At 46.4% G+C, this 20,570-nt stretch overlaps 1 protein-coding gene across 1 annotated transcript in view; it reads left to right on the top strand.

Moving 5' to 3' along the window:
- LOC147083870 (scavenger receptor cysteine-rich domain-containing protein DMBT1-like) overlaps positions 1–20,570 on the top strand; it is a 43,425-nt gene that overhangs the window by 11,724 nt on the left and 11,131 nt on the right. The window contains exons 4-7 of the mRNA XM_085980080.1: positions 3,317–3,631; positions 6,099–6,413; positions 7,578–7,892; positions 9,483–9,797. Coding sequence (XP_085836206.1) covers positions 3,317–3,631; positions 6,099–6,413; positions 7,578–7,892; positions 9,483–9,797 — 1,260 coding nt within the window. The remainder of the gene's footprint in view (positions 1–3,316; positions 3,632–6,098; positions 6,414–7,577; positions 7,893–9,482; positions 9,798–20,570) is intronic.

Consider the following 20,570-nt stretch of genomic DNA (forward strand, 5'->3'; position numbering starts at 1 on the left):
TGACATCATCTGTTTTTGACCATCAAGACTCCTATCTGGGGTAGTTCTGGCAACACAAACGGAACATGTCTCCATAGGCTGAGATGTGGTGTCCTTGCTGTTTGACTATGTTTTTAATTCACTGCAGATATCAGAACATTCCACAAAGTGGCAGCCACACAGGACCTTGCTAGTTCTGTTCCCACAGATACGCTGTCTGTTCTTATTATTCTGTTTGCTGAGAGGCACTTTTAAAAAGTTAATCAAGGGAGGCCCAGCGCCTCGGTTTATTCCATTTTAAAATCTAATCAGGTCTACCCATGGCATATTACATCAGGGTTTCCAAGTATGGTTATAATCAGGGTTTACAAGTATGGTTATAAATGAAGCAATACACAATGAAATCTTTAAACTAGAATGCATAATATAATCATTGATTTAGTTCATTTCAGTAAGAGAAAATAAAAATGCGGATTTCCCAGGATTATCACAATCTGTCTGGGACCCGGTTATCAAAGGGAGCGGTCTGGGTCCCGGTTATGAAAGGGAGCGGTCTGGGTCCGGTTATCAAAGGGAGTGGTCTGGGTCCGGTTATGAAAGGGAGTGGTCTGGGTCCGGTTATCAAAGGGAGCGGTCTGGGTCCCGGTTATCACAGGGAGTGGTCTGGGTCCGGTTATCAAATGGAGCGGTCTGGGTCCAGGTTCTCAAAGGGAGCGGTCTGGGTCCGGTTATCAAAGGGAGTGGCCTGGGTCCGGTTATGAAAGGGAGCGGTCTGGGTCCGGTTATGAAAGGGAGCGGTCTGGGTCTGGTTATCAAAGGGAGTGGTCTGGGTCCAGTTATGAAAGGGAGTGGTCTGGGTCCGGTTATGAATGGGAGCGATCTGGGTCCGGTTATGAAAGGGAGTGGTCTGGGTCCGGTTATGAAAGGGAGCGGGCTGGATCTGGTTATCAAAGGGAGCGGTCTGGGTCCGGTTATGAAAGGGAGTGGCCTGGGTCCCGGTTATCAAAGGGAGCGGTCTGGATTCGGTTATGAAAGGGAGCGGTCTGGGTCCGGTTATGAAAGGGAGCGGTCTGGGTCCGGTTATGAAAGGGAGTGGTCTGGGTCCGGTTATCAAAGGGATCGGTCTGGGTCCCGGTTATCAAAGGGAACGTCCTGGATCCGGTCGTATAAGTGTTGGTCGGAGTTAAGAGATCCTGTTTACTGAGAGTTGTGGTGACTATTGATTTGCGTTCCCCGAAATTAATCCGGGTAATTCGGGGTATGTGCTGAACGGTTACTCGCTGTTAGTGGCGGAGGTCGATGAGGGAGGATTGGGATCACTGCGGCTCCCTTCACATCGACACTCTCTGTCTCAGTTAAACAGGAGCGAGTGGGGAAGAGAGAGAACATGGCTGGAAATCTGCACTCCGGCCCGTGTTTCTCATCAATCATGGTCACTATAGTCGTCGTCTTCTGAGGAGATTTGCTGAACTGTTTGATTAAATGAATAAGTGGTTATGGGAATTTCACTGTAAAACTTTGAATCTGATGTTAGAGATCGGCCCCTATATGGCGATTTAATGTTATTAATTGAGCTTGCATCTACTGCTTTTTGTGGGAAGGAGTTCCACACTTTTACCAACCTTAATGTGAAGAATTGTTCCTGAACTCTATTGAATGGCCTGGCTCTGATTTAAAGGTTCTGTCCCCTGGTCCCAGACTCCCCGCCAGTGGAAGAAGTTTCTCTCTATCAGTCCTACCAGTTCCTTTCAAAATTCTATAAACACAATTTAAATTTCCCCTTAACCTTCTAAACTTCAGTTAATACAAGCCTCGTTCATGTCATCCATCCTCATAATTTAACGCTTGGAGCACTGGCAGTGTTCTGGTGAATTTGCGCTGCACTCCTTCCAAGGCCAATATCTTCGTTCTGTGGTGCGGTGCCCAGAACTGTACCCAGCTCTCCAGATGTGGTCTAACCAGGGCGCTGTATAGCTGTAGGAAAACCTCCTCCCGTTTAAATTTTAGCCCTCTAGATATAAAGGCTAACATTCCATTAGCATGTTATATTATGTTTTTGTAACTGACCACTGCAGTTTATTGATCTGTGTACATGTACCCCTCAATTTCTTTGGGCCTTCAATGTTTCTACCTTTTCACCATTTAGAAATTCACGGCTCTATCTGTTTTTGATCGAGCGTAGCTCTTGGCCTTGATCCTCTGATGTCCAATCAGCGAACAACAGCAATCAGCAAACAAACCGAATGCTCAACTATGTAAGCAAAAGAGTGCAGGGCAAATCAGGGTGTCTGGATTTCACCGAACAGAGCTCCATCCAGTCACGCCTTGTGCTGTGTGTATACATCCGGTCACGAGGCACAAGAGCTCAGAGTTAAACTAGACAGTGCTCTGACCAGGCCTCGCCTTGTGCACCGTGTATAGTTCCGGTAACCAGGTACACAGGGACAATTAAACCCTGGAAGTGGTGTAGAGCCAAAACTGGAGTCAGATCTCTACAAACCGCTGTGCTGAATAATGGGCCTTGTAGCAGGAAGTGAGCTACTGGAGGCAGTAAATGGGGCGAAATGGTGAATCTGAGAAAAAAAAACTTTAATTTCAACATGTCAATACAACAAGGTGTGAAATACTGAAGGGAGAGAAAGACAGACTTAGGACTGGTGTCCGGATACTCTTCTCACAGAGAGCGATGGAGGACTGGTCTGGAATCTGGTGCAGATTGATTGAGGAAAATCGAATCATGGAAAAGGCATTTGCGAAAAGCCGTCTTTCGGGTCATTCTGGGTTAATGAGCTGTACCGGCTCCAACCGTCATCATCAAACGGATGCATCGTGTGTTGTGTAAAGGCAGGGTGTTCCTGGAGGGAGACGGGGTGGTCGGGAAATTCTCCCCTCGGCGTCCTGCAGTTACAGGGGGAAAGCGAGGGCGCCCTCTGCCGGCCCATCTCGGCCTCTGCTTTCTGGAGGAGAACATGGATGCGGCCGGCAGCGGAGCGAACCCGAAGTGGGTGCAGGGAGGACAGAGATTGCTTGACTTCGATTTACTCTTCTCTCTCTATCGATACTTTGCTGCGTTCTCTCTGCTGATACAGTGCGTGTTTGTAACATCAGAGTGACGGCCACTGGGTAAGGTACCAACAAATAAAGCGATATTATAAAAAGCCAGACAGTCACATTATAACGACTAGCGTTAGAGGAAAAAAAGCATCATCGGTATTGGACCAGAATGGAACCAATCTGAGAACCAATAGTGTCAGATCTGTCATTAATCAGATGTGTATTCATTTGTAAATATTTTATTGTGAATATCGTGAGTGTTGTGATTATTATGATTATTCAGATCACAGATTTCCTAGACTAGTATCCGGAGACTCCCCATGCTCGGGCAGACTGGAGGTCCAGCACGGTGAAACCTGGGGAACAGTGTGCGACCTTCGCTGGGATTTGAATGACGCCAATGTGGCCTGTGCTCAGCTTCAGTGTGGAGTCGCGGTGTCCGTGCCAAGAGGGGCTTATTTTGGAGAGGGCACAGGACTTCTACGGAGTGATGTCTTTGAATGTACAGGCAGCGAGACAAGTCTGGTTGGCTGCCCTCTTTCTCCAGTAAATCACCACCAGTGCACCCACAGGAACGATGCCAGTGTGATCTGTTCCGGTGAGTACAGACTTACTGTACAACAGACAACTTCCTCCTTAATGATGGGAAAACTGAGGAAGGTGACATTCCTGTGTTTCTCTCTCTAACAATATCACATATAAACTAGTCCTTACAGTTTCCTATTATTGTTATAGGTCTGGCCGAACACGTCAAAATACCCGCAATAATTTGTCAATAGAAAGTTTCTAAACTTAAAGATTTGTTCTGAAGTAAGCAGATTTGTTGCTAGTTTATTTACCGCCTGCTCTGAACGTATTTTTCTCTTAGACAGTTGATGTCACAATCGGTGTCTAACAACTCGCTAGTCGCGCACTGTCTCATTAACTTGTGCACACCTCATAGACCATCACGGTAGGTTCATTAATAGGACACCGCCTCATTCACTACGGGTTATCATCATTAATCACACGCTGACATCATTGACGGAGAACATCGTTCAATGTACTTTGACCCATTAACAAATTACAGACTTTATTAACCACAGTTTCACGAAAGTAACAACTCAGAAACCTTGCTAAAAATAAGCTGACTTGATGAACTGTGCATTGACGTCATTGGTTTGGTTCCTTTTTGTTAACCATCCCATGATTCTGACTTGATTTGTCGTGCACTGATGTTACGGGCGGTCGATTGGCCTCGTTGCCCAAACACGGACTTTCTGGTCCCTTCACTGCGCTCCTTACCCATCCGCTGACGTCATTAAACCGGCACTGTCCTAAACCCCGGGCACCATTTCCATTGCTGATGCTCCTGTGTGATGGTGCCTGCACTGCGGTCATTAGCCCGACATTCACTTGATTAACAGCGCAATGATGTCACCAGCCGTGCACCGTCAACTTTACCGGTACACTGACTTAGGGGACCCGCACTGAACTTCTCAGTGGTGCAGTCACTTTAATTAACATCAATCGTATTAACAAGACACTGATCACTTATCTCATTAACTGTTGACTGACCTAGATAATTGACCATTGTCCCCAAAAGTCGGACATTGACTTCATAAACGCGCATTGACCTAATTAGATACTTTGATGTGAACACCAGGCCCCATTAATTGTACCACATGGCAATAGCATTTCGACCCACCCTGTCCAGAGTCACACTTACTGAACAGCAGGGTATCAGGGGGCGGCTGTACTCCCGCACTGGTCAGTACAATCAGGCCAGAGGGAGAAGATTGGGCAGTTATATTATGGAATCAATTCTCTTTACTCCCCACAGCTGATATGATGGGAAACAAATCCATATGATCATAAATAGGTGATTCCCTACCTCTAGCCTGTTCGGTCATTCTATTAGATCATGACTGATATGTATCTCAACTCTATTTATCTTCCTTTGAGCCACACTCCTTGCTACCCTTAACAAACAAGAATCTATCACAGTGTTGAACATTTCGATTGAACACAGCATGCAAAGGCTTTCCTTTAGGGAGCAGGTGGAGAAATTCCAGATTTCCACTACTCTTTAGGTGAAAAGTTTCTTCCCAATTTCAGTCTTTGACCCAACTGTCGTCAGTTGCTTCATAAGTTGCCTTCCCTCCAACATAACGTCAGAAGTGGTGCTGTTTGCTGATGATTGCAGAGTGTTCAGCTCCATTCGCAATTCCTTAGATAATGAAGCAAGCCATGGCCACTTGCAAGTGTGGACATCATCCAGACTTGGGCTGATAGTTCACGAGTAACATTCCTGCCACACAAGGGTCAGGCAATGACCATCTCCAACATGGCAAACTCTGACCACCTCCTCTTGATATTAATTGGCTTTACCATCGCCGATCCCCCACCATCAATATCCTCTGTGTGGCCTTTCACTAGAAACCCTACATGACCAGCCACATAAATGCCGTGTCTAATACAGCAGGTCAGATGCTGGGTATTCTGCAGCGAGTGGCCCACCTTCTGACTCCCCAAAGCCTCTCCACCACCGGCAAGGCTCAGGTCAGGAGTTGATAGAATCCTCTCTAGTTGGGTGCAGCTGCAACAATACTCAAGAATTCCGACACTATCCAGATGAAAGCCGTCCACTTGATTGCCTGCCCATCCACCACCTTAAACATCCAGTCCCTCCATCACTTTAAGCACTGTTGTCATTCTGCTGAATCTGCGCTGCAACACCTCCAAGGCCAATATATCTTTTCTGAAATGCGGTGCCCAAAACTGAGAGCAGTGCCCCAGTTTGTGTCTGACCAAGACTCGGTACAACTGAAACATCACTTCCTCACTTTTATATTCCAAGCCCGTTGAGATAACGGCTAACATTCCATTCGTTTTTCAGGGAGAGCTGTCAACTTTGAGTTATCACACAACTTCTTGGGGTCTTGCATGCGACAAAGAAATAACTATTTGATAAATTACGGAAGTGCGATAGTGGTGGATAAGCTTCCCCCATTTTCTATTTTGCCCCTTATGTATACTAAAGGTGATTTACATTCTATTTGAATCTGTATTTGTTTCCAAAACAGGGAACCATGGACCACGATTGGTCGGTGGGGAGAACAGGTGCTCCGGCCGGGTGGAAGTGCTACACGGAGACCAGTGGGGGACTCTGTGTGATGTTTATTTCGGTTTCGAAGATGCCAGCGTGGTCTGTGAGCACCTTCAGTGCGGGGCAGTCACCGCAACCCCGGGAGCAGCTCACTTTGGGGAGGGAACCGGCCCAGTGTGGAAGGAGAACTACAGGTGCCGGGGGAACGAGTCCCGATTGTGGGATTGTCCGGTTTCATCCTGGGATCAGTTTAGCTGCTCACATGGAAATGACACCAGTGTCATCTGCTCGGGTGAGTCCACTCAGTTTATTGAACTGAAATACACCAACTGTTCTCCTGTCGAGCAGAGTCTCACACCAGTGGCACTATTTCTGTAAGTCACTGATTCACTCGTTTTACTGATCAAGATCACCTTCTTCCTCTGACACTAAGCGAGTCTGAGGTGTGTGTGTCGGTCGATTGGACTGAAGTGTATAAGCAATGAATCAAAGGCTTTCAATCCAGTGCACGTTTAATAAATACATATCTCGTGTTACGGTGTAAATCTTTGTAAATACAGAGCAACACCCAGCGTTCGCCACCAACAGCTATTGAAACGGCAAAAAGCCCCCGTGACCACTGCTATAGCACGGAAACACTGCACCAGTGTTGGGACCGTTATCAATGTTAGCGGTTCAAATATGAATCAACATAGAATTCTCCGCATAGATCAGCTGCATTTTCACAGAACATTCTGTTAATTTCTTGCCAGATAAATAGTGCGAGATGAGTTTTAATATCCATAAACTGCTCTGTCTCTCTGATTATTCACGAACTTTACGCACATCACAGTTATCCCGGTGTCCTGGAACACATTTATCCATCAACCAGCCCCACCTTATAACAGATTATCTGGTCCGTTATCTCATTGCTGTTTGTGGGGACTGACTGAGCGCAAATCAGCTCTCGCGTTTCACACTTAAAACATCGCAACATGTGGACAGGAGGAGGCCCTTCAGCCCCTCCGGCCTGTCCCGCCGCTGTCGCAGTGACAACAAATCAGAAGTACTTCAGTGGCTGTGAAGAGCTTTGGGCCGTCCTGGGAAGCGCTCTATCAATTACACTTCTGTTTGTTTCTCTCCACATTAGCTGAACTGTGAGCAGCCAGAAGCTATTTTGTGCCCGTGCTCCTGCCTTTGATCACAGCTCGTATCAATAGCCGGCCTGGGCCGCCCGCCCCCAGTTAGTTTTTAGCCCCTTTCCCCAGATTAGCCTCCGGAAGCTGCTCGGCATCTCTCTAAAATCAATTCACTGAGAAAAGGAATTGGCGGAGAGGATCTGCCTACAAACCTTGTGGGTAATTATTACAGAAATATAATCATTAAAATTAACAATAACTGTCCGGGTGAGAGTTAGTAAATTATGGAATATTTTGGCTCAGTTTAACCGTTGCTCGCAATGTGTTTCTGTTTGTAGATGAAGGTTGGCCGCCGAGACTGACTAATGGGGGAAGCCGCTGTGACGGCCGAGTGGAGATTTACTACAACGGCAGCTGGGGGAGAGTGAGGGACAACCTCTGGGACCTAAATGATGCCAACGTGGTCTGCAGACAGCTGGGCTGCGGCTCTGCGATAGCCGCTTATAACTCTTCAAAGTACGGAGAGAGTGAAGGGCCCGTGTGGGTGAATGATGTCCAGTGTGAAGGAAACGAGCCTCAGCTCCGGAACTGCAGCTCATTCACATTGAATCCATCTCTCAATGACAGCATCGGCGTAGGGGTCCTGTGTTCAGGTGAACAAATGGTTCAATTTTACAGAACCATCAAAGGGAATAGCTAATCTGCTGAGAAAAGTGGTAAATTGGTCACTTGTTCCTCGGTGTCTCTACACCAGTTATTTAACTCAGGGGATGAGCGAAAAGCGAGAGGACACGGACAGAACTGGAAAAAAACGAGAACTTGCATTTATATAGCGCCTTAAACGAAAGACAACCGTCGTAAGGTGCTTCACAGGAAGAGAGATGAAGGTATTAGAACAGGCGACTAAAAGCCTGGCCATTTGGGTAAGATCAAGAGCTGGTCTTAAACCAGGAGAGGCGGAAGGTTTAGGGAGGGAATTCCTGATCTTGGGACCAAGACGGAGAAATTCACGGCCGCCAATTGTGGAGGGAGGAAGTGAATGATGCACAAGAGGCCACATTTGCAGAAAAGTAGAGTTCCCGAAATGATTAGGGCTGGAGGCGGTTATAGTGATATTTGAACCTGAGGATGGTAATTTAAAACTGGAGTCTTTGCCGGACAGGAAGCCAATGCAGAGCAGTGAGCACAGGGATGATGGTGAGTGTGACTTGGTGCGGGTCAGGATATCAGAAGTTTTCGGGTGAGCTGAAGGTTATGGAGGGTGCAGGATGGGAGGACGGCGTTTCAGCAGCAGATGGGCCGAGGCAGGGACGGAGATGAGTGATGATACAGAGGTGGAAGTCGGCGGTCTTTGTGACGGAGAGCACGTGGGATTGGAAGCTCAGCTCGGCGGTCAAATGCGGCCGAGTTTGCAAATCAGTTCCATTGTGCAGCATAAAAGTGCAGACAGATGTGCTGGAGATTCACTGGTCTAAGTTCCATTATGTTGTGTATAAGTATGGAAGGATGTTTTGGCATGGACTGGTCTTAGTGTTATTACACAGCATGTGAATGTAGACAGACATTCTGGGCCTGAAATGGTGTAAGTTCCATTATGCTGTACGTACGTTGCATTCTGCAGTATGCAGTGTGCAGCGGAAGTGATAAATAAAGCTGTGGATAAGTCTATAAGCTAGTATTACGGGGGGAGGAATCTGGTGAAATTAACATAAGCCTGAAGATAAAAGAAAGAGGAGGTGTGAGTGAATGTCAGACCAAGGTAACCAATACGGGTAAGATTAACGGTTAGGGAACAGATACACTTATAGAACAGAATTATAAATTGATTGTTAAAAATAAAGTGAGTAGCACAATTAATAAAAACAAATTATATTGGCTGTACATCTATGTGCACAGCATTCCAAACCAAACGGGAGAACTGGAGGCAATAAATCGAACGATGGAGAAATGAATAGAATGTTATCCTGAAAGGATTAGGGGAAGTGGGGTGGGAGGAGGTTAGTGTGGAGCATGAATACCGGGTTGGACCCTTTGGGCCGAATGGCCTGACTCTGTGCTGTACATTCTGTATAATTCTATGTAATATGTAAGTGCAGACAGATGTTGCGGGATATAATATCATGTACCTGTCACAGACACATATAAAGCACCATTTTTTTAGCTGGAGGAGCAGCAATGTTTGGATTGAGTGATGAGATAAATGTATATTTGAAGTATAATCCTCCTGTATTGTTCTCTAACAGAACACGTGCAGTTAAGGCTGTCCGGCGGTGCAAGCCCATGTGCTGGGCGAGTGGAGGTTTATTACAATGGGACCTGGGGCTCAGTTTGTGATGATTCCTGGGACCTGGCCGACGCTAACGTGGTTTGCAAACAGCTGCGTTGCGGAAATGCGGTGGATGTGGAACTTCCTGCTGCTTGTGGACAAAGTTCAGGCCCAGTTTGGTTGGATGAACTGCACTGTTCGGGAAACGAATCGTTTCTGTGGGAATGTCCCTCAGCGCCGTGGGGTAAACACGACTGGAGTCATAAAGAAGATGTGAGGGTGGTGTGTTCAGGTAAGGGAGCTTTCTATCTGCTCATTTCTGCAGGGTTATATGCGAGGCTTTACTCGGGAGGTTTTACACAGAATCTACAGCACAGAAACCGGCCATTTGACCCAAATGGTCTGTGCGATATCTTTGCTCCGCACGTGCCTCCTCACTCCGTACTTCATCTAACTCTATCTCCATATCCTTTTGTTCATTCTCCCTCATGTACATATCTAGCTTCAACTAAAAGCATCTACGCTATTCGCCTCAACTACTCTATGTGGTAGCAAGTTCCACATTCTAACCACTCTCTGGGTAAAGAGGTTTCTCCTGAATTCCCTGTTGGACAAGCGGCTATTTTATATACAGGTAACCTTGTTCTGGACTCCCCACAATTGGAAACATCTTCTCTATGTCCACCTACCTATTCCCTTCATAATTTTAAAGACCTCTTTGAGGACACCCTTCAGCCTTCTCTTTTCTAGAGAAAAGAGCCGCAGCCTATTCAGTCTTATTTGATAGTTCTAAACTTTGTGTTCTGGTATCATTTTTGCAACTCGTTTTTTGCTCTTTCTGCAGTGCTTGTGTATCCTTTTTTAGACCAGTATACTATACATTACTCTAAGTGGGTTCTAAACCAAGTTTCCATACAAGTTTTAAAGTAATTTCAAAAATAACAACAGAAAATGCTGGAAAAACTCAGCAGGCCAGGCAACATCCATGGAGAGAGAAATAGAGTCAACGTGTCAGGCCGAAACCCTTTGTCAAGACTGAAAAAGCCCAGGAAATGAAACACATTAAAAGGCCAGGCTGGGAGAGAGCAAAAGAGAAGTGAAGAGACATTAAGAGGTATTGAAAACGAGACGAGATGGTGATAGGACTACTGGAGACAAAAGACGGCTCTAGATTAGGTGTGAAATGCGCTGGCAGAATGGGAGGCAGCTGCCATGTGGGAGAGAGAAAAAGGGGGGAGGGCCAAAACAAAGATGTGGATAAAATATAAGTTAAAATGTAATGGGGGCCGAGGTTATGATCTGAAATTGTTGAACTCGATATTGAGTCTGGAAGGCTGTAAAGTGCCTAATCAGATGATGAGGTGCTGTTCCTCGAGCTTATGCTGAGCTTCCGTGGAACAATACAAGTGCCCGAGTACAGTGAGGTCTGAGTGGGAATGGAGCGGTGAATTAAAATGACAGGCGACAGGAAGCTCGGGGTCACCTTTATGGACAGAACGGAGGTGTTCCACAAAGCGGTCACTGAATGTGCGTTTGGTCTCCCCAATGTAGAAGAGACCACATCGTGAGCAGCAAATACAGTATACTAGATTGCAAGAAGTACAAGTAAATCATTGTTTCAGCTGGAAGGGCTGTTTGGGGCCCTGGACAGTGGGAAGGGGGGAGCTATAAGGGCAGGTGTTGCATCTCCTGCGCATGCACAGGATGGTGTCGAGCGAAGGGGAATGGGTGCGGGCGGTTATAGAGGAGTGGACTAGAGTGTCTCGGAGGGAGCTGTCCCTATGGAATGCTGAAAGGGGAGGGGAGGGGAAGATGCATTTGGTGGTGGGATCACGTTGGAGGTGGCAGAAATGGCGGAGGTTGATTCATTGAATGTGGAGGCTGGTGGGGTAAAAGGAGAGGACAAGGGAAGCCTATCGTGGTTCCGGGAGGGAGGGGCAGGGGTGAGGGCAGAAGTGCGGGAGATAGAATGGACACGGTCGAGGGCCGTGTCAACCAAGGTAGAGGGGAATCCTCGGTTGAGGAAAAAGGTTCTGCTGCCATGACATTGGCTGTCTCCATTTCACTGCTCCCCTCACTAACTCCAACCTACATCCCACTGAAATTGCAGCACTCCATTCTCTAAACCAACTCTGACATGCCATTAAACCTACTGACAAGGGTGGTGCTGTTGTTGTTTGGCCAACTGACCTCTACCTAGCGGAAGCTGAATGCCAACTATCCGACACCTCATCCCACCTCCACCTGGACCATGACCCCACTACCGAACACCAATCCATCTTTTCCAAGACCGTCACTGACCTCATCTACTCTCGAGATCTTCCCCCAGCGGCCACCAACCTCATAGTTCCCCATCCCTGCACAGCCCGCTTCTACCTCCTTCCCAAGATCCACAAACAGGACTGCCCTGCTAGACCCATTGTTTCAGCCTGTTCTTGCCCCACGGAACTTATCTCTTCCTATCTCGACTCTATCTTTTCTCCACTTGTCCAGTCTCTTCCCACCTACATCCGCGACACTTCTGATGCTCTCCGCCACTTTAACATTTTGCAGTTTCCTGGCCCCAACCACTTCCTTTTCACCATGGACGTACAATCCCTCTACATTTCCATCCCCCACCAAGATGGCCTGATGGCACTCCGCTTCTTCCTTGAACAGAGTCCCGACCATTCCCCATCCACCACCACCCTACTCTGACAGGCTGAACTTGTTCTCACATTGAACAACTTCTCTTTTGACTCCACTCATTTCCTCCAAATCAAAGGTGTTGCTATGGGTACCCTCATGGGTCCTAGCTATGCCTGCATTTTTGTGGGATATGTGGAACACGCTTTGTTCCAGTCCCACTCGGGTTCCCTTCCTCACCTCTTTTTCCGGTACATTGATGAATGTATCGGTGCCGTTTCCTGCTCTCGCCCTGAGCTACACAATTCCATTCACTTTGCCTCCAATTTCCACGCTTCTCTCACCTTCACATGGTCCATCTCTGACTCTTCCCTTCCCATTTTGGAAGGGGAAGGTGAACAGCCAGTTGTAATGGTGCATATAGGTACCAACGATATAGCTAAAAAACGGGATGAGGTCCTAAAAGCTGAATATAGGGAGTTAGGAGGTAAATTTCAAAAATAGGGCCTCAAAGGTAGTAATCTCAGGATTGCTACCGGTGCCACGTGCTAGTCAGTGTAGAAATAGATAAATACATGGCTAGAGGAATGGCGCAAGGGGGAGGGATTCAAATTCCTGGGACATTGCAACCGGCTCTGGGGGAGGTGGGACTAGTACAAACTGGATGGTTTGCACCTGGGCAGGACCGGGACTGATGTCCTAGGGGGATTGTTTGCTAGTGCTCTAGGGGAAGGTTTAAACTAAAATGGCAGGGGGTTGGGAACGTGAGCAGGGAGGCAGATGAAAGGGGAACAATGATAGAAGCAAAAGACAGGAAGGAGACAAGCAAAGGTGGCAGTCAGAGAAATCAAGGGTTTAAACCAAACATGGCCACAGTAAATAATAATTCTAAAAGGTCTAAGAGTGTTTAAAAAACAAGCCTGAAGGCTTTGTCTCTTAATGCGAGGAGCATTCGTAATAATGTGGATGAATTAGCTGCGCAAATAGAGGTAAATGGATATGATATGATAGGGATTACGAAAACATGGCTCCAGGGTGTCCAAGACAGGGAATGCAACATCCAGGCATATTCAATATTCAGGAAAGACAGGCAAAAATGAAAAGGAGGTGGGGTAGCATTGCTGGTAAGAGGGCATTAACACAATTGTAAGGAAGGATATTAGCTCTGATGATGTGGAATCTGTATGGGTAGAACTGAGAAATACCAAGGAGCAGAAAACGTTAGTGGGAGTGGTAGACAGTCCCCCAAACAGTAATGCGAACGTTGGGGATGGCATAAAATGGGAAATTAGAGAAGCGTGCAATAAGGGCACAGCAGTTATCATGGGAGACTTTAATCTACATATAGATTGGGCTAACGAAATAAGTAACAATACTGTGGAGGAGAAATTCCTGGAGCGTATACGGGATGCTTTCCTGGACCAATATGCCGAGGAACCAACTAGAGACAAGGGCATCTTAGACTGCGTACTATGTCATGAGAAAGGATTAATTAGCAATCTTGTTGCGCTAGGCCCCTTGGGGAGGAGCGATCAAAATGTGATATAATTCTTCATTAAGATGGAGAGTGAAGTAGTTGACTCAGAGACTAGTGTCCTGAATTTAAATAAATGAAACTACAATGATATGAGTTGCGAGCTGGGTAGGATTGATTGGGTGGATAGGCAATGGCAAACATTCAAAGATCGCACGGATGAACTACAGAATTTGTTCATCCCTGTTTGGCATAAAAATAAAACAAAAAAGGTGACTCAACAGTGGGTAACAAGGGAAATTAGGGATAGCATAAGATCCAAGGAGAGGACATACAAATTGGCCAGAAAAAGCAGTAAACCTGAGGATTGGGAGCAGTTTAGGGTTCAGCAAAGGAGGAAAAAGGGATTAATCAAGAGGGGGAAATAGAGTATGAGAGTAAGCTTCAGTGAACATAAAAACTGACTGTAAAAGCTTTTATAGATATGTGAAGAGAAAAAGATTGGTGAAGTCAAACATAGGTCCCTTGCCATCAGAATCAGGGGATTTTTTAATGGGGAACACAGAAATGGCAGATCAATTAAATACATACATTGGTTCTGTTTTCAGAAAGGAGGACAAAAATAACCTCCAAGAGATGTCGGCGAACATAGGTTCTAATGAGAAGGAGGAACTGAATGAAATCGGTATTTGTAGGGAAATGGTGTTAGGGAAATTGATGCGATTGAAGGCCAATAAATGCCCAGGGCCTGATCATCTACATCCTAGGGTACTTAAGGAAGTGGCCCTAGAAATAGTAGATACAATGCTGGTCATCATCCAAAATTCTATAGACTCTGGAACAGTTCCCATGGATTGGAGGGTAGCTAATGTTCCCCCACTGTTCAAAAAAGGTGGTAGAGAGAAAACGGGGAATTATAGACCGGTAAGCCTGACATCAGTAGTAGGGAAAATGCTAGAGTCCATTATAAAAAATGTAATAGTAGAGCACTTGGAAAACAGTGACAAGATCGGGCAAAGTCAACATGGATTTACAAAAGGTAAATCGTGCCTGACGAATCTACTGGAATTTTATGAGGATGTAACTGGTAGAATAGATAAGGGAGAACCAGTGGATGTGGTGTATTTGGACTTTCAGAAGGCTTTTGATAAGGCCCCGCATAAGAGATTAGCATATAATGTTAAGGCACATGGGATTGGGGGCAAGGTACTGACGTGGACAGATGACTGGTTGGCAGACAGGAAGCAAAGAGTTGGATAAACGGGTTTTTTTCTGAGTGGCAGGTTGTGACAACTGGGGTACTGCAGGGATCGGTCCTAGGACCCCAGCCATTCACAATATATATTAATGATCTAGACGAGGAAACTAGATGTAATATCTCCAAGTTTGCAGACGGCACAAAGCTGGGTGGGTGTGTGTGCTGTGAGGAGGGTGCCGAGAAACTCCAGCATGTTTTGGACAGATTTGGTGATTGGGCAGATGCATGGCAGATGCAGTATAATGTGGATAAATGCGAGGTTATCCACTTCGGTGGCAAAAACAGCAAGGCAGATTAATGTCTGAACGGCAATAGTTTGGGAGAAGTGGAAGTGCAACAAGAGCTGGGCGTCCTTGTGCACCAGTCGCTGAAGGTAAGCATGCAGGTGCAGGAGGTGGTTGAGAAGTCAAATGGTATGTTGGCCTTCGTAGCGAGAGGGTTTGAGTACAGGAACAAGGATGTATTGCTGCAGTTGTACAGGGCATTGGTGAGTCCACACCTTGACTATTGTGTGCAGTTTTGGTCGCCTTATCTGAGGAAGGATGTTCTTGCCATGGAGGGAGTGCAGCGAAGATTCACCAGACTGACACCTGGGATGGCAGGAATGACGTATGAGGAGAGATTGGGTCGATTGGGCTTATACTTGCTGGAGTTTAGAAGAATGACAGTGGATCTCATTGAAACTTATAAAATTCTAACAGGACTAGACAGACTAGATGCAGGAAGGATGTTCCCGATGGCGGGGGAATGCAGAACCAATTGTCACAGTCTAAGGATAAGGGGGAAGCCATTTAGGACAGAGCTGAGGAGGAATTTCTTCACCCACAGAGTGGTGAACCTGTGGAATTCTCTACCACAGAAGGCAGTAGAGGCCAATTCATTAAATATATTGAAGAAGGTGTTAGATATATTTCTTAAGGCTAAAGGGATCAAGGGATATTGGGAGAAGGCAGGGACAGGGTACTGAGTTTGGATGATCAGCCATGATCTCATTGAATGGCGGAGCAGGCTCGAGGGGCCGAATGGCCTACTTCTGCTCCTATCTTCTATGTTTCTATGTTTCTTCCTCGACTTCTCCGTTTCCATCTCTGGGGATAGGTTATTGACCAACATTCACTACAAGCCCACTGACTCCCACAGCTACGTGGACTACACTTCCTCTCACTCCGACTCCTGTCAGGACTCTATACATTCTCCCAGTTTCTCCATCTCCCCTGCATCTGCTTCGTCGATGCCACCTTCCACACCAGTGATTCCGACATGCCTTCCTATTTCCTCAACCGAGGATTCCCCTCTACCATGGTTGACACAGCCCTCGATCATGTCCATTCTATCACCGCACATCTGCCCTCATCCCTGCCCCTCCCTCCCGGACCCACGATAGGTTTCCCCTTGTCCTCACCTTTCACCCCACCAGCCTCCACATTCAACGGATCATCTTCCGCCACCTCCAACATGATCCCACCACCAAATGCATCTTCCCCTCCCCTCCCCTTTCAGCATTGAGTAGTGACCACTCCCTCCAAGACACCCTAGTCCACTCCTCTATCACCCCCAGCACCCCTTCCCCTTTGCCCGGAACCTACCCGTGCAAGCACAGGAGATGCAACACCTGCCCTTATACCTCCCCCCTTCCCACTGGCCAGGGCCCCAAACACCCCTTCCAGGTGAAACAGCGATTTATTTGTACTTCTTGCAAACTAGTATAATGTATTCGCTGCTCACGATGTGGTCTCCTCTACATTGGGGAGACCAAACGCGGATTGGGTGACCGCTTTGCAGAATACCTCCGTTCAGTCCATAAGGATGACCCCGAGCTTCCGGTCGCCTGTCCTTTTAATTCACCGCCCCATTCCCACTCAGACCTCGGCCCCCATTACATTTTTACTTATATTTTTTATCCATATCTTTGTTTTGGCCCTCCCCCTTTTTTTCTCTCCCACATGGCAGCTGTCTCCCATTCTGCCAGCACATTTCACACCTAATCTAGAGCTGTTTATTTTCTCCACTATTCCTATCACCATCTCGTCTCCTTTTGAATAATGCTTAATGTTTCATCACTTCTCTTTTGTTCTCTCCCAGCCTGGCCTTTTAATGTGTTTCATTCCCTGTGTTTTTTCAGACTTGACAAAGGGTTTTGACCTGAAACGTTGACTCTATTTCTCTCTCCATGGATGTTGCCTGGCCTGCTGAGTTTTTCCAGCATTTTCTGTTGTTATTTCGGATTTCCAGCATCTATAGTATTTTGCTATCGTTTAAAGTAATGTCCTTGCTTTTCAATTAAATTCCACTTGAATTGAACCTCCTTGCTTTGTTTGCGTTCTTATGCCCTTGTTAACTTCCATTGCTAGTTTTAATTATTAGTTTAAGTGTATCTTTTGTTCCTCTATCCCAATTGAGCGTTTATTTTCCAAAGATTTTGTGGCCTCCTTATGCTGCTTATGCAAATGCACGACCTAACACTTACTGATATAAAAATTAATTTACCATTTACACGCCCATTCTGCAAGTTTATTAATATCTTCTAATATTTTGTTGCAATCTTCCTCGGTATTAACTATAGCCCCCAGATTGGTGTACTCCATTTATTTAAAATTGTACTTCCAAATCCCAAGTCCAAATCGTTTATGTAAATGATGAACAGCAGCAGTCCCTGCACCGATCCTTGGGGAACACCAGTTCTGAGCTTCCACCAGTCTGATAAATACCTTTAACCCCAACTATCTGTTTCCTGTTTTGTAGCCAGGTAGCTATCTATTCTGCTACTTGTCCTCTGACTCCACATCGCCTGACCTCAGTCCTGTTTCTATGACGCGCTAACGTATCGAAGACCTTTTTCAAATCCACGTATATTGCACCCACCACATTACCCTTGTCTATATTTTCTGTAACTTCTTCATTAATTCAATAACGTTGGTAAAGCATGACTTTCTCTTTGAAATCCATGTTGGTTATTCTTTATTACATATAAAAGCAAAACACTGTAGTTGCTGGATATCTGAAATAAAAACAGAAAATGCTGGAAATATTATGCAGGTCAGGCAGCATCTTTGGTGACACTGACAGAGTTAACGTTTGAGATCGATGGTTTTTCATCAGAACTGGAAAAATATGTAACAGGTTTTTAAGCAAGTACAGTAGTGGGAAAGCTGGGAGTGGAGCAAAGAACATACGCAAAGTCAGGGGAGAATAAATGACAAAACTGGTGATGGTGCCAAGCAAAAGCAGATGGTAATGGGACAAGTAAAGAAACTAAAGTTGGGTCTAGTGGAGGTGTAAATGGGAACCGCAGAATCATCAGCAATGGCTGCCATCTGAAAAAATTACAGCAAAGTTATGTTCTGAAATTGTTTAACTCAATTTTGAATCTGGAAGGCTGTAATGTGTCTAATCAATTGATGAGGAGCTGTTCCTTGAGCTGACATCGAACTTTCAATTTCAGCCCTTGCTGTGTTTTCACTATCCGGTCTGACCCCATATGATCAGCATCCCATATGCCCCTAACTCAGTGAATTTCGAGATCGGCACAATGCTGCACTAATCTTCCATCACCATCACCTCCGTGCCCACTTATCTGGCCAGAATCTGCCCCCGCACAGTGGATGCTTCCTACCATCTTCAGAATTCTCGTTCCCCCTATACCCGTTGCTCTGGCCTCCTACCGTCTCTAGTTCCTTTCATTGGGAACTGCCAACGTGACATCGGCTGTCTCAGTTTCTCTGCTCCACTCACTCACTCTAATCTACCTCCCTCTGACATTGCAGCGATCCATTCTCTTGTATCTAATCCTAATATTGTCATTAAACCAGCTGGCAAGGGTGGCGCTGCTGTTGATTGGCGAACCGACCTCTAACTTGTAGAGTCTGAACGCCCAGTCTCTGAAGCCACCTCGTACCTCCCCGTGGACCAAGACCCCACCACCGAACATCAAGCCATTGTTTGAAAGACGGTCGCCGACCGCATCTTCCCTCAATGGCCTCCAACTTCATAGACCCCCAACCCCACACAGCCCGATTCTACCTCCACCCCAAGATCTACAAACAGGACTGCCCTGGTAGACCCAATGTTTCAGCCTGTTCTCGCCCCATGGAAATGATTCCTTCCTATCTCGACTTTTTTTCTCAACTTATCCAGCCTCTTCACACCTGCATCCATGAATCTTCTGACACCTTCCACTACTTGAACAGCTTCCAGTTTCCTGGCACTACCGATCTGCTTTTCGCCATGGACTCTACACATCCATCCCCCACCAGGACAGCCTGAATATTCTCAGCTTCTTCATTGAATGGTGGGTCAACCAGTCACCATCCACCACCATTCTCCCCTGCCTGGCTGAAAATGTTCTCACATTGAACAACGTCTCATTTGACTCCACTCACTTCTTCCAAATAAATGGCTTTGCTATGGGAAGCCGTATGTATCCTAGCTGTGCTTGTCTTTTCGTGGGATATGTGGAACATTCTTTGTTCCATTCTTACTCAGGCCCCATCCCTCACATCTGATTCTGGAACGTTGATGACTGTATCGATGCCATTTCCTCCTTTTGTGCCGAACTGGCAAATGTCATCAACTTTGTGAGCAATTTCCAGCGCTACCTGGCCTTCACATGGTCAATCTGAGACTCTTCCCTTCCTCGACATCTCTCTCTCCATTTCTGGGGATAGGCTAACAACCAATATCTGCTATAAGCCTACTGACTCCCACAGCTAACTTAACTACATTTCCTCCCAGGCTGCTTCCTGGAAGGATTCTATTCCATTCTCCCAGTTTCTCCATCTCCATCGCATCTGTTCTGATGATGCCACCTTCCATCCTAGTGTTTCCGATATGTCTTCCTTTTTCCTCAACCGAGGAGTCCCCTCCACCATGGTTGAAAGGGCACTCGAACTGTCCTTTCCATTGCCCGTACCTCTGCTCTCACCCCATTCCTCCCTCGCAGAACCACGATATGGTTCCCCTTGTCTTTACCTTCGACCCCACCAGCCTTCGCATTCAACAGATCAACCTCCAACATTTCTGCCACTTCCAGCATGTTCCCACCACCAAACACATGTCCCCTCCCCTTTCAGCATTCTGAATGGACCGTTGCGTCTGCGACACCCTGGTCCACTCCTCAATCACCCCCAACACCCCATCGCCTTCCCACAGCACCTTCCCATGCAAGCGCAGGAGAATCAATAGCTGCCATTTTACCACTTCCCTTCCCACCATCCAGGGCTCCAAACACTCCTTCCAGGTGGAACAGCGATTTACTTGTACTTCTTTAAATTTAGTATTGAGCATTCGCTGCTCACGATGCGGTCCCCTCTACATTGGGGAGGCCAAACGCAGATTGGTGTTCGCTTTGTGGAACACCTCCATTCAGTCTGCAAGCTGACACCAAGCTTCCAGTGACCTGTCATTTTTATTCTTTGCCCCCCTCCCACTCTGACCTCGCTGTCTTCAAACTCCTACACCAGTCCATGAAGCTCAATGTAAACTCGAAGAAGAAGCACTTCATCTTTCGGTAAGGAAATTTACAGAGTTCAGGACTCAACATTAAGTTCAGCAATATCAGATCATAACCTCTGCCCAAATGTTTTCGTGCAGTAGCGATTGCTGATGATTCTGTTATTCCTATTAATACCTCCTCTGGACACATCTTTTGTTTCTTTTGCCCCATTACCATCTCCTTTTGCCTTGCACCATCATCCCTTTTGGCTCTCAAA

The sequence above is a fragment of the Somniosus microcephalus genome, unplaced genomic scaffold, assembly GCF_052327205.1.
Source record: "Somniosus microcephalus isolate GS21.2 unplaced genomic scaffold, FLI_Smic_1.0 scaffold33, whole genome shotgun sequence".
Lineage (NCBI taxonomy): Eukaryota > Metazoa > Chordata > Chondrichthyes > Squaliformes > Somniosidae > Somniosus > Somniosus microcephalus.